We start from the raw sequence: 13,965 nt of genomic DNA, 5'->3' as shown, positions 1-13,965 counted from the left end.
CCCAGTAGATCAGCAGTTTCTGAAATACTCAGACCAGCCCGTCTGGCACCAACAACCATGCCATGTTCAAAGTGACTTAAATCACCTTACTTCCCCATTCTGATGCTCAGTTTCAACTATATATATATATATATATAACTGAGCATAAGAATATATATATATATATATATATATACTGTATACACTATACAGAATGCATTATGAGAGTTCAATTGTCATCAGAAAGTTTCAGTACTACTATGCCAAAAATAGTTATATCTATATATATAATGTAATGTTATATCTCTTCACATCTTTTGTTCTCTTGCTCATTTTGAAATACAATTTTAGCACTCATATACAGTGGTGTTTGTTAATAGAGGAACATGAACCCAGAATGGGAACATCATGAGGGTATTTTCAGAGTGTGAATGTGAGTGTATGGCTGTTTTCACTCTCACCAGGGCTTTAGCATTCGGGTTGGCCTTTTTGTCTACGATGACTTTGGCCACTTTGTAATGTCCGCAGTGAGCAGCCACATGCAGAGCGGTCAGATAGTCATTGGTGACATCATCCACTGGAGCATTGTGTTGAAGAAGCAGCTGGACGCAGTTCAGATGATCGCCTTGAGTCGCCATGTGCAGAGGAGACAGACCGTTCTACAGAAAACACAACATAACCATCCACATTTAACAACATTCATCATAACACATCAAAGCAGTGTGGCAAGTTGGTAAAATTTAAGTGCAAAGAAAAACAAAGTATGTTGCATCATATTTAATTTGGGAACTACAGTATATTTTTTCAAATCAAGTAATCTCAAATTAAAAAAAGAAGTTACATAAAAAAGTTTCATAAAACATTAGTAAATATGACTGTCATTGCCAAGAAAAAAGTTTCTGACACTCATGGCCCAAACATAAACGCTGTTGTCTGTGCAAAGAGGCCAATACCAATTTTAAAAATGAGCAAAACCAGTGATAATTGTCCATTTAAATCTGAATAAAAAAGCTTTCCATTGATGTGTGGTATGTTAGGAATGGACAATATTTAGCAAAGATCCAATTATTAGAATGAAATCTGGTATTCTGAGGGTTAAACAAATATAAATAGTAAGAAAATCACCTTTAAAGTTAACCAAATTAAGTTCTTATCAATATGCATTACTAACCAAACATTGAGTTTGGATATATATATATATATATATATATATATATATATATATATATATATATATATATATATATATATATATATATATATAGTAGAAATTTTTCATGTAAGATTTCATGTAAGATGATCTTTTTTTAATATTATAATGTTTTTTTGGCATAATAGAATACAATGTAATTTTGGCTAATGCAACATAAAAGACATTTTGTAGTAAAGAGTCACATTTTGTGATATTCCAATAAATTTAAAAAAACATAGGCCTGTGCATTCATTCATTTTTGTACGCTTTTCCGGGGCCAGGTTATGGGGGCAGCAGTCTTAGAAGAGAACCCCAGACTTCTTTCTCCCAAGACACTTCCTCCAGCTCCTCCAGGGGATCCTGAGGCGTTGCCAGGCCAAAAACTGATGCCCCAGCCACCTCAGCTGACTTCTCTCGATGTGGAGGAGCAGCGATTCTACTCCGAGCTCCTCTTATGTGACAAAGCTTCTCACCTTATCTATAAAAGTGCGCCCTGCCACTCTGCATAGGAAACTCAATTCAACCGCTAGTATCTGAGATCTTGTCCTTTAGGTCATGTCCCAAAGCTCATGACGATAGGTTAAAGTAGAACGTAGAATGACCGGTAAATCGTGAGCTTTGCCTTTTGGCTCAGCTCCTTCTTTACCATAACAGACTGATACATTGACTGCATTACTGCTGCCGTCGTTCCAATCCACCTGTCAATCTCAAGTTCCATCCTTCCCTCACTTGTGAACAAAACCCCAAGATACTTGAACTCCTCCACCTGGGGTAAGGACTTTACTCCAACCTGGAGATGGCAAACCACCTTTTTCCCGGACTTGGAGATGCTGATTCTTATCCCAGCTGCATCACACTCAGCAGAAACTGCCCCAGTGCATGCTGAAGGTCCATGTTCGATGAAGCCAACAGAACAACATCGTCTGTGAATAACAGAGATGAGATCCTGTGGTCCCCGAACCGGACCCCCTCCAGCCCAAGGCTGCGCTTTGAAATTCTGTCCATAAAAATGATGAACAGAATTGGTGACTAAGGGCCTGTTATAGGCCTGTGCAACAATGCAAAAATATATATTAGAGAATTTCTTTTCAATAATAGTTATTTAAATATAAAAAAAACTGCCATTTTTTTGTCTAAAACGTAACTCACTCAATAACTTTTTTAATAAAAATTGTGTCACAATTGCAAACAAGTTCATGTTCTCTTATTGAAGAAAAAGGCTCTCTTCCATAACTTCTGTATATCATATCTTAAATATATACAAGTATAAGAAAAACAAATTCCTACAATGCTGTTGTTTTCATTTATGTATTTAACTATAAGGTCATTCCAAATGCATTCTAATAGGCTTCTTCTTGCATTAAATACTTCTCGATTTTAAAGAAGTCTTTTGTTTGTTTTATCCAAAAGCACCAAAAAATATCAAATGTATGAAGTGCGCCAATTTTTAAGAAAGCTTACACTCAGAGTGCAGGCTCTAATTCATTTACATGAAAAATAATGCTAAGGGGCTTGCAAGTGTGACAGAAAATCCCTCCTGCTTTGGCACCAAAACCACAATCTATTGCAAAATATTAGATTCCTGCAGTCAATAGCAAAGAGATAGTGGAAAGAGGACCTGATCAACATTTTGTCATTTCGGTAGAAATATGTCCACAAGAGGGCAGTCTTAGGCATGGTCAGAAATCTCACATTACAATTTACACATTAACAGGGAAAAAAAAAACAATATTAAAAATTGAGGTCGGGTCTTACTTTTGTCTTAGACAAGATGGGAGCTCCCCTGTCCAGCAGCATCTCAACAACCTGCTCATGTCCACTGCGGGCTCCGCAATGCAGAGGGGTTAAACCGTCCTATATACACAAGACACACACAGGCAAAACACAAACAGATGAAATACTGCATCAAAAAAAGCATCCTCTGAGATCATACTTCTAAGAACAGCTGATACCACAGACAAACCTCAGCAGATCCAGATGCTCCACTGACACCGCATGCTGACCTCTTTCATATTTCTTGCAAAGCTATTCAGTTTAGACAGTATAATATGCACTGCATTTTACACTTCATTGGGATTTTGCTTGATAGAACCTTTACCTATGCACCCACACTGAAGCCTTATGAACAAATAATGATATTAAATGAATATAATGACAATAATAAAACCATGATAACAAATAATACATAAATTACAATGATTTTTTCGTATTGGGCACCAATATAGCATGTGCCTTCATAAGCTAAAAAGAAACTATGGTAGTGCTTTACTTGACCAGGGTGTTTATAGGACACAAGTCATGAAACCTTTATAATTTTGGCATGACACATTTTATGCACGCTTAGGGAACCCCGCCGGTCCTAATGTACACCTCCCACCCGCTCCAAGCTGGGATCGAAGCTGAGGTTTACCTGCAAAGCACTTTACTTGTTGGCCTCTGTTACACTCAACCCCCAAAACCTCACTCCCATCCGGATCACGGCACCAATGTAACACCGCTGGTTCTACACCTCCCAACCCGCTCCAGGCTTGGATCGAACAGGCGATTCTCCTTAAGGGAATCGGTTGCTCTAATAAAGAGGTTTAAGTCCATAGCCTCTAGCATCTGTTGTTAGAGCACCTTTAGAGGTCAGAGGAGTGAGGTTTACCTGCATAGCACTTTACTAGTTGGCCTCCGTTACACTTATGACAACTGCCATTAAGAGTCATTCACTCACTTACTTTATTGAAATGCAAAAGTGAGATTGCATTAAAAATTTTTGTTGTGACATCTTGACAAACAAATACATCATAACCTGTCCTTTTTTGTCCACTTGACGTTACCAAGACAACATAACTTGTCATAAATCTGTCATAAACATAACTGTCCAGAGGAACTGTCCATTATAATTGTGACATGAATTTTCTTACAGCATCATTAATATTTTTCTTGACGTCAAGTACAGTGGTACAAAATGGATTTGTCATTAAACGGACATGAATTGTCATTACATTTTAATTATGCTATTATTAAATTATTGACACTGGAATGTTTGACACTTTTATTGAGAAAATGTAAAGACTTTAATTTAAAGATTTTAACTTTGATGATTTAATTTTGTTCCACTAAAAAACCTGATCAGAAAAATATTTATAGCACAAAATGGCCTCATGAAAAATCACATTTTTTTGTGATCAACATTTTATTGGCTTTAGACTAACAAAATAAAAGACATTCAAACAAACAAACAGGGAGGGGGGGGGGGGGGGGCAACAGACATATCAACAATTTTCAATCTGAAAAAAGAGAAGAAAAGGGAAAAAAACTTTACATGATCATTCCTTTATATAGTCTAAAATGGTGAAAGAAAAACATTGCGATGCATCAATGGTACTAGATTTAGCCTTATTAATTTGTGCTATTGTACCTTCACAAGTCACTATTTTAAGAAGGTTATAAATCCAAAATAAATGTTTTTGCACACATCTGTGGAGTAAACCAATTTTGTATGATTGCCTTCTTTGCAGCTGTAAAACCAGCAAACAGCTTTCTCTTCCTTAGTGTACTGATACAGAAATTAGAATCATCGTTGAGAAGACATAAACCAGGATTAGACACATAATCAACTTATAGTAAAAAGGACAAAACAGAATTTACATGAGACCACAGATCGACAACAATTGGACATTCCCAAACATATGAAGAAAAGTACCTGAAGACACAGTTTTACAGATATGACATTTGTAATGACAATTACATTTATGACAGATTGAGTCATATTGAAAGTTATGTTGCGTTGGTAATGTCACGACATCTCAAACAATATCAACTTTCATTCAAAATGACACAATAACACTTTGTAACAGTTGTCATAAGCACGTATGAAATCTCATTCCTATTCATGACATACTGTATGTCATGTCATGCTTATAAAGGTGTCATGACAGCCTTATGAACACCCCCTTTAAGTAAAGTGTTACCGAAACTATTTGCTGACATATAAAAGTGTGTAATACTTTCTGAAACCTGAGCTAATTTGTGAGGTAAAAGGTCATACAGTAGGTCGAGAGTCTATTTATAACCGTAAGAACATCCTAAGAAGCTGTCTGACATTTGGTGAAGGTAAAAAACCATGGTGTTTGATGGACACCATGGTGAAGATAATCAAAACACAGATTAATTCAGACAATAAGCTTTCAATTTTCTTTCTTAGTTGTAACTGTATATGTTAGTTAACTGTATATGTATTGACTATAATGACTTCTTATTGTATAATATTTGATGTTCAGTGGAAGATCAGTTTCCACCAAAATCTTAAACTTATTGTCAAATATATATAATGTTCTTTTAATGTGTTTGTTTGTTTGTTACCTTAGTCTTGGCTTCAATTTTAGATCCTCGGTCCAGCAGCAACTTCACCATGTTTCCATTGCCTCTCTTAGAAGCCACATGCAGTGGAGTGATGTCATTCTGTATGATTCAAGCCACACAAACACCCAGCAGGAACAGGAGAGGGAGAGTTACAGTCACACTACAAACAGATTCAACCTAAACGGCATTACATTTGAGTGTGCACATAACACAATAATGTGAACGGCATAGAAGAGTGTGCATGTGTGCGAGTCTGACGCTCAAGTTGAAGCAGATTTGCAGTGTTTGTTTGGCCATATGACAGCTTAAAGGGTTCAGCCGGGAGGACATTTGGCAGACGCGCAGAGACAAACACACACACATGTAGATGAGCATGTGTGCACATAAAAAAGCCTCAGGCAGATCGTTTAGATCATTCATCAACACACTTATGGAGCATTTTAGGATCAAATCTGGTCAAATACTGCATGCTACAGTATATTAATGCAATACTGCCCTCCTCTGATGCTCATTGGAACTACATGCACATAGGAATTATTAAATGGGGTCTAGTTGCATTTGGAATGGAAATCAATCCATGTAAACAATCTATTCAGAAGTGAAGACTCTGCTTAGGGAGATTTAAAGGGAAAGTTCACCCATTTTTTTATGTTTATTTATTCTCCATGTATTCATGTTTATTGAAATATGTTTGAAACCAGTAGGCACTAACATCCATAATAGGAAAAAAAAAAAGACAGATCTGAATGGCTACTAGTCTCAAACATTCTTCAAAATATCTTCTTTTGTGTTCAATAACGGAGAAAAACGCAAAGATGTCTGAAACAAGTGGATGATGAATAAATTATATTATTTTGTGTGAATTATATTATTATGAGTGAACTATTCCAAAATATTCCAACACTGTAAAAAATATCCGTAAATTAGCAAATGTCTGTATCTGGTGATTTTTGCAATTTTCCCCCATTTATTTATGGTTTTGAATTGCATTATGGGACCTTTATCTTTCTTCCAACAACTCTTAACCTTGAAAAGTTGGAAAAAGTGAACATTTTTAATAGCTTAAAGTGATATATTGTCAGTTCAAACAATTAAAATGTCAATAAAAGCCATTTTCTTAAATTGTAGAGTTGAATTTTTAACATCATAAGTCAACAGAGCAGAGATCTACGTCCCATTATCCAATTCACAACCATAAATAAACCAATACCGGTTATTAACAGATATTTATTACAGTAAAAAGGGCTTATTTTACCTTAAAATGTGTTAACACTGGGCCACTGAAGATCTTACCCTTGCCATGAAGTCCACCGCTGCTCCTCTGTTTAACAGAAGCGTCGCTACGTTGATGTTTCCATAGTGTGCAGCGATGTGGAGAGGAGTGAAACCACTCTGATGAAAGAAGACAAAGAGCAGAATGCTTATAAACCATAATTCATCAGTACATTTAGTTACATGCGCTCGCTTAGGCACATGTTGATGCAAATCTGAAGACAGCAAAAGCTCAAGACATGTAATCAAAATGATTAGAGAAATGAATGTGTAAAGTCTTCTTACTACTAAGAACTGTTCTCTCTTTAATTCATTGTTTTCACATGATGCCACATCCTTGTTATGACATACAGTACATCTGGAGGGCAAAGTAAGGCTTTCCGACGTTGAACATCATTCATTTTTAAAAGGCTTGCACTAAGTATTAACATCCAATTGAGTATACTGTACATCTCAAAGAGAATCCAAGGGTCAAAGATGAGAAGTCCCATTTTAGTGTCTGCTTAAAATCAAATTTCAAGTGATTTTCAATAAAAGGTCAAACAATTTAAATAACATTTGTGGAAATATTGTCAAAATTTGAATGAAACAAAGTTTTTATCAAAAGCAATCAAACTAGATTTTATTATATTTAAATGATTGTATTTTTAAAATGGGTAAAATCTAGTGGTTTGAAAGAAAGTGGAAATTTTTTTAAATGACTGTATAAATAAATACATAAACAAATTCAAACATATATACATAAAAAAATTCAGAACACAAGAGAAAAATTTTACAATTTAATTGATTTGATGCTAAAAAGCTATATTTGCTGAAATATAGCTGAAAGGATTATCTCCAAATATGCAATATGCAAAATTGCAGTCTAAGGTTTTTCCTACAAAATTTAAAAATGTGTTCACGGATTAAAGTCATAGTTCACACAAAAATGTACATACTATTTACTTACCCTCAACTGGTGGTTTCAAAACTGTATGAGTTCTTCAAAACTGTATGAGTTCTCTGTTAAACACAAGAGAAGATATTTTGAAGAAAGCTGAAAACCTGTAACCATTGACTTCTACAGTAGGAATAACAAATACTTTGGCAGTCATTGGTTAAAGGTTTCTAACATTTTTCAAAACATCTTCTTTTGTTTTCAGCAGAAGAAACTCCTAAAAGTTAGAAACAAGGGGTGAGTAAATGATGACAGAATTTTAATTTTTGTGTGAACTGTCCCTTTAAATGCATTCATAATATGGGTTAATTTACTTGCCTGTATATTGTGTGCATCATCAATAAAATGAATGACATCAACCCATCTTTTTTTGGAGACAGAAATACTACAACAGGTACTGTATATTGATGGCAAGTGCACAAAAGTTGCTATTTGTTCATGCCTTCAGTTGATTTTCTTCTTTTGAGAGATATGTCTTAAAATATGATGCTTGAAACAAATAGAAATTTGACAAATCTGCAATCCACTTCAATGGACGCTTTGCCCTCCATGTCTGAAATGACTAAAAACTAGGAACTGCTAAATTATTATATCCCCATTACAAAAGACAAGATTGAGCTATTTATTAACCTGCATTAAACACTTTAGAAACTGAGACAGAGTCAAGCATAATGGATCTAAGTGTGTAGCACAGCATCCAATCATCAAGCCATAATGTTATTTAAGAACTCTCATATAAGAATATGAGACGCAGCTATAGCGAGATGGAGGTGTCCTGCAGGCCTTCCAGTCATGGAGATTTCCATCTCAATTAGCCAATAATCCGACACAAAGCAGGTGGTGCTCAGCATAGCCCTTCCCCGCCTCTGTTTGCTCTCTCGGCTCCAAAAGAAAACGGCTCCACCCATTTTGAGGGGAATTATTGCAATTATTAGCCACAGGCGTGAATGGAAAAACAGCAGGGGTTTCACCATTTCCAGTTGCACACTAATACACCATGATATCTGCACAACTAACTCTAGACTAGACAAAAGCATGCTGTCATCTACGGGGAGAATTCATTCATATTTCGATTCACTCAGAAAAACCTGCTCCTGTATTTCTGGGATGAGTACATTAGGAATGTGATTTGTTAGCTTGCAATTTGCCGATATTCTCTTTCATGCAGAACTGTGAACTGTAATTTACACAGCCAAACTGCCGTGTGGACAAACCTGACCATGCACATATGCAGATTATTCTGGCAACATTGCAACAGTCCTAAAACTGAAGGATTTCTGGCAGAATCTGAGGGAGGTTTTTGTCTGAAGGCTCATGCACAGGCCCTACGGGAACAAAAGATTAGGCTAATAGACATCTTGTCTCTGTAGCTGGCCAGCCGGGTTCCTGTTTCACAGCCAAACCAAATGAAGAAATGTCTCGCATGGCTCTGAAGCTCAAAAGAACAACATGCTACTTCCAGTTAGTACTAAAAGTTGTTCAAAAGGTCAAACTTAAAATGCACGGTTTTCTCACTTCTACAGCAGGATGTGCAGGGAAGTGACCTTTGCATAAATTCGAATTCTGTTTCAATCTCCAAAAGGCCAGATGGACTTTCATAAACATTTGAAATTGTTTGCACAGTGCAAAATACAGCAATGGAATTACTTTTTTAGCACAAATTTTAAATAGTTGCTCTAGATTCAGGCCCATAGCCAGGGGGTTCGGGTGGTTCGAACCTCACTGACAAAGGTCCAGAATTTGTCCCACAGATCACAGTAATGTGTTGAATTTATAATTTTATTGTGAAATTAAGGCAGGTTGCATGATTACAGAAAATTACTGTAAAAAGGGCTATATCTTTTGCATGTTAATTACTTTTTATTTCATTCAACATAGACATTAATACAAATGAACTTTTATGCTAGTATTGGCACTTTTTTGATATTTAGAAATAACAGAATGTTATTGCAGCCCCAAAAATCAATTTGGTTACATCTTCAAATATAACTTAAAAGAAAATCATCCTGTTTTGAAATGACATGAATTTAATATTAAATTTTTATTTTTGGGTGCACTGCGCCTTTATTTGGTTTTATGAGGTTAACATGGAAATATGAAATATTTTTTTATGAACATAACTTTGTGCTTAGCCAAAAACGTAATAAACTGGAACAAAAGTAATTATTCATAAAACCAAACGTTGTTAAACAGCCAAAATGATTTCAAAGTCAGGGTAAATGTCAAAATGACTAGCCAAGGAAAGCCTGCTTCACAGTAAAATACAGTTAATTCTACAATATAAGTCTGTGAAATCATAATAATGGACTTTACTATCTACTGTGAAGTTACACTATATGGCTGTAATTTCATAGTAATTTAGCATAACAAAATCACAGTAAATTACTGTGAACTACCTTACGGTAATTTGCTGTGAATTTACATACAGTATTTTACTGTGGAAGTAATGTAATTATTAGCAAGTGATTTAAGGTCAAAAGTTTTACAGTGCACACATGAGCTTATTAGTCCTATTTTGACTGCTATGTCATCATAGATTGTGAAAATAGCCCATGGACTTTCAAGTGACTTCAAATAATCAGTTTTGAACAATGCAAACAATTATTTTTCATCAGTCAAACATCCAGCTGTTCAAGAAAACATACAATCTGACATGAAGTCATATTTCACTACTGACCTACTGTATTGTTTTTAAATAGAGAAGATATTTTACAAATATCTTTTATTCTAAATCTTGGACCTTATTCTTGAAACAAAAAATTACCAATAAAAAGGTGTGAAGCACCAAAAGTGGCTCATAATAAAATGAATTTAAAAACAAATTTGACTAACATTGTTATCCATGAATTCACAAAATGTACTTTTTATAAGAGAGGCTAGAAAAATTGTGAAGCTCTATATTGCTAAAAAAAAAAAGAAATCACTATAAGGCAGCATTTAAATCTCATAAATAAATGGAAAATGAGGCGAATAACTAAAATGTCAACTTTTAGAGGAAAAAAGAACCTTTCAACAGGCTGACTATGGGCCTGAGATTTAAAAGAGATGTGACTAAAACTAAGTGTTTGGTTACAAATTACTATAGTTAAAAGAACATTTCATGCTATATTTTATATAAATGGCCTTAAAGGCAGCCACTTCACATGCAGCTTTAAATTTTTTGCAATGCCTACGGTTTCAAAATGGTTTTTTAGCTACCACTTTCAGCAATTTCTACACATGCAGTGTATAGAGCATCTACAGTATTAGAACAACTTTATTACCACTTACAAAAAGATTTATTTATTTATTTATTTATTTCGGCCTGCTTTCTGTTTTATAAAAATTAAACTAAATGACCTAAAATCCTGGTCTCTGTTATGAATGTTTTTACTATTTAGTGACACAAAACTCCCAATTTTAAAGGGATAGTTCTCTCAAAAATGAAAATTAACTCACTTTTTTATCACCCTCATGTGGTTCTAAACCTTTATTAGATTTTCATTTTTTCTGTTAAAACAAAAAGAAGATAGTTGTAAGAATTCTTCAAAATATCTTCTTTTCTGTTCATCAGAAGAAAGAAATTCAAACAGGTTTATAACATATCATATATTTATATAACTTCAATTTTTGGGTGAACTATCGCTTTAACTTCTATAAATAGCAAATATAATTTATATAAAGTCTAGCCTTGATCATTTTTAACTCTTTAACTAAATGATACCAAATGATATCACTACCAACAAGACTCGTTTAAACCAATCAGAAATCAACATGTTGATAAATATGTGGAACCCCGGCCTGTAGCTGCAGAAATCAAAGCATGCTTCAGCCTTCCACCCAAAGCATGGTCTCTCATTCCTCCATCCCCAGAGCCAATAAGAGAAGAGAAAACAGGATATCACACAAAGATAGAGATGGACAACAAGGGTGGAGAAACACTAGGGGGTGTTCTAAGCAAAGCAGAGGGTGGAGGCGAGGGTTCAGCAACTTAATGCTTATTGTGGTTATACCTCTGTTGTTCTATTGACCATCATCTACGTTGAGACGTGAGGAGAGGAAAAAATGGCCTGTTAGTAAACACTGACTGACAAACTAAAACCAAGAAACAAAGGACATGTATCTTAAGACAGGACTAAGTGTGGGTGAGTGTGTTAGAGAATAAATAACAAATGAATTGCATTTTAAAAGTAAAATACAGAGAGAATATGATCAACTGCTGTTGATAGTTGATAAAACATGTTAAAGAAGGTAAATATGTGCATAAGAAAACCATAGTTGAAGGCAAAATTACTAGCCCTCATGTGAAATTTGAATTCTTTTTATTTTAATATTTCTAAAGTGCTGTTTCCAACACATTTTAATCATAATTATTTTAATAACTAATTATTAATAACTAGTTTAATTTGTTTTTGCCTGATGACAGAACATAATATTTTACTAGTTATTTTGCAAGATACTAGGCAAGTTAGACTAATTAGATGATTAATTTTTAGATTATTAATTAGCTTATTTAATTAAGTTATTGCATAAGACTGATTTGTTCTGTAGCCAATTAAAAAAAGAACATTTCTTAAGGGGACTAAAAATATCAACCTTACAATGGATTAAAAAATGTAAAAGTGCTTTTATTCCAGACAAAGAAACTAGACAAAAAAATGGTAAGGTCACAATTCGTGCTATTAACTACTGGCTTATTACCTGCCTGTTATTAAGACAATAACTGTTCGTTAGTAGTTATAAAGTATAAAAACCTAAACCCAACTACTACCTTACTAACTATTATTGATAACTGCTGCTTGTTCAAACTATCTGTTTAAAATGAGCTGAAACAACACAATTCTTGTAATTTCCTTAGCCAATTCATCTGTTTTATGTTTAATCCACCTAAATTTAGAAACCAATAAGTTAGCTTAAGCGTTTTGTGTTGGAACAACCTGAAGGAATTGTGTTGGTCCAACTACTTAGGGGATGTGTAGATCCTTTACGTGGAATTGAATTAAAAGAGGGAAATGTTGACAATAAAAGTTATCTTAGGTGTAAAGTTAATAGAAAGACTTGTTGGAGTTTAATCTTCATATCAGTTGGAAGATTTAGAAGATTTTCATGTGATGCTTTGAGTTTTGAGATTACCACCTTGCAGAAGCACCCATGCTTTGAGTGTTGGCAGCTTAATTAGGAAAACTGCAGTTTGTTGCATTGCTCAGTGAGCAATAACTGTCCTAAAATTAGTTTAGAGATCAGTCTCAATCAGCTGTATACAGTATGTACAGTAACTCAGGAAATATGCTTAAAAATGTCTCTTTTAGCTTATTTAGGATAACTTCAAATAAAACTAAGAGACTTCAAAATGTACGACACATAATAGACATACATGATATTATCAGACTTTTGAGTTTAAGTTAAACACAAATGTATTTAAACTTTTATTTGATAAAATAAATAATGGTGCTAAACAAATTTATTGGATGTAAATCCTGCCCTCAATTGAATTGAGTTCATCCAATGAATTAATTTTTGAGTGTAGTTAATGGTTTGTTAATATCATGAATTGTGACCTAAACTAAAGTGTTACCAAATAAAATATACTGTGAAAATGTCCTTGACGTGTTAAACATCACTTTGGAAATATTTAAAAAGAATACAAATTTCACAGGAGGGCTTATAGTTGTGTATATTTGCTGAGTTGGAAAGAATTTTGGGATTTAAATAATAAAAGTGAGACAGACCTTGGACTCGACATCTGCGTTGTGGTCATTCTGAAGAAGCAGAGCTGCAGATTTGGTGTCATCTTTACGGGCGGCGATGTGAAGCGCAGGCAGACGGACTTTACCTTTCGTGTCGTTCTCTAACAACAGAGAAACCACCTGATCGTGACCCTGCTGTAGTGCTACTGCTAACGGTGTAAAGCCATCCTAAAGAGAGAAAGGGAAACAGGACTGATTCATATACAGTACATCAATCGACATAATATTATTGTGCTATTTGACAATGACACAATCAACATTGGGGTCAGTAAGATTTTGTTTAAACACTTACAGAAGCATGTATTAAATAGATCCAAAGTAACAGGAAATAAGTATTGTACGTTCACAAAAACATTCACTGTAAAAAAAGTTCCACACTTACTCCTTAACAACTCCTTATTTAACAAATTTAAGTAGATTGAACATAAAACAATTAAGTTACAATAAAAAACACCTTAATAATTGTGTTGTTTTAACTCATTTTAAAAAAGTAGATTAAACAAGCCATT

The 13,965-nt window shown here is 34.4% G+C and overlaps 1 protein-coding gene across 5 annotated transcripts in view; it reads right to left on the bottom strand.

Annotated features, from left to right (window-relative positions):
• The window catches only part of ank3a (ankyrin 3a), a 154,082-nt gene that overhangs the window by 90,036 nt on the left and 50,081 nt on the right, over positions 1-13,965 (bottom strand). For 3 of the 5 annotated variants that reach the window (XM_056477644.1, XM_056477646.1, XM_056477649.1), the window contains exons 6-11: positions 13,439-13,624; positions 11,723-11,746; positions 6,815-6,913; positions 5,522-5,620; positions 2,927-3,025; positions 441-638 (exon numbers count right to left, since the gene is read on the bottom strand). In XM_056477644.1, the coding sequence (XP_056333619.1) occupies positions 441-638; positions 2,927-3,025; positions 5,522-5,620; positions 6,815-6,913; positions 11,723-11,746; positions 13,439-13,624 (705 nt within the window). The remainder of the gene's footprint in view (positions 1-440; positions 639-2,926; positions 3,026-5,521; positions 5,621-6,814; positions 6,914-11,722; positions 11,747-13,438; positions 13,625-13,965) is intronic. The other 2 variants (XM_056477647.1, XM_056477650.1) reach the window with 1 other exon arrangement.

This window comes from Danio aesculapii, chromosome 17 (genome assembly GCF_903798145.1).
Source record: "Danio aesculapii chromosome 17, fDanAes4.1, whole genome shotgun sequence".
NCBI lineage: Eukaryota > Metazoa > Chordata > Actinopteri > Cypriniformes > Danionidae > Danio > Danio aesculapii.
Note: the sequence above shows the minus strand (reverse complement) of the source record. Positions and strands in the feature narration are given on the sequence as shown.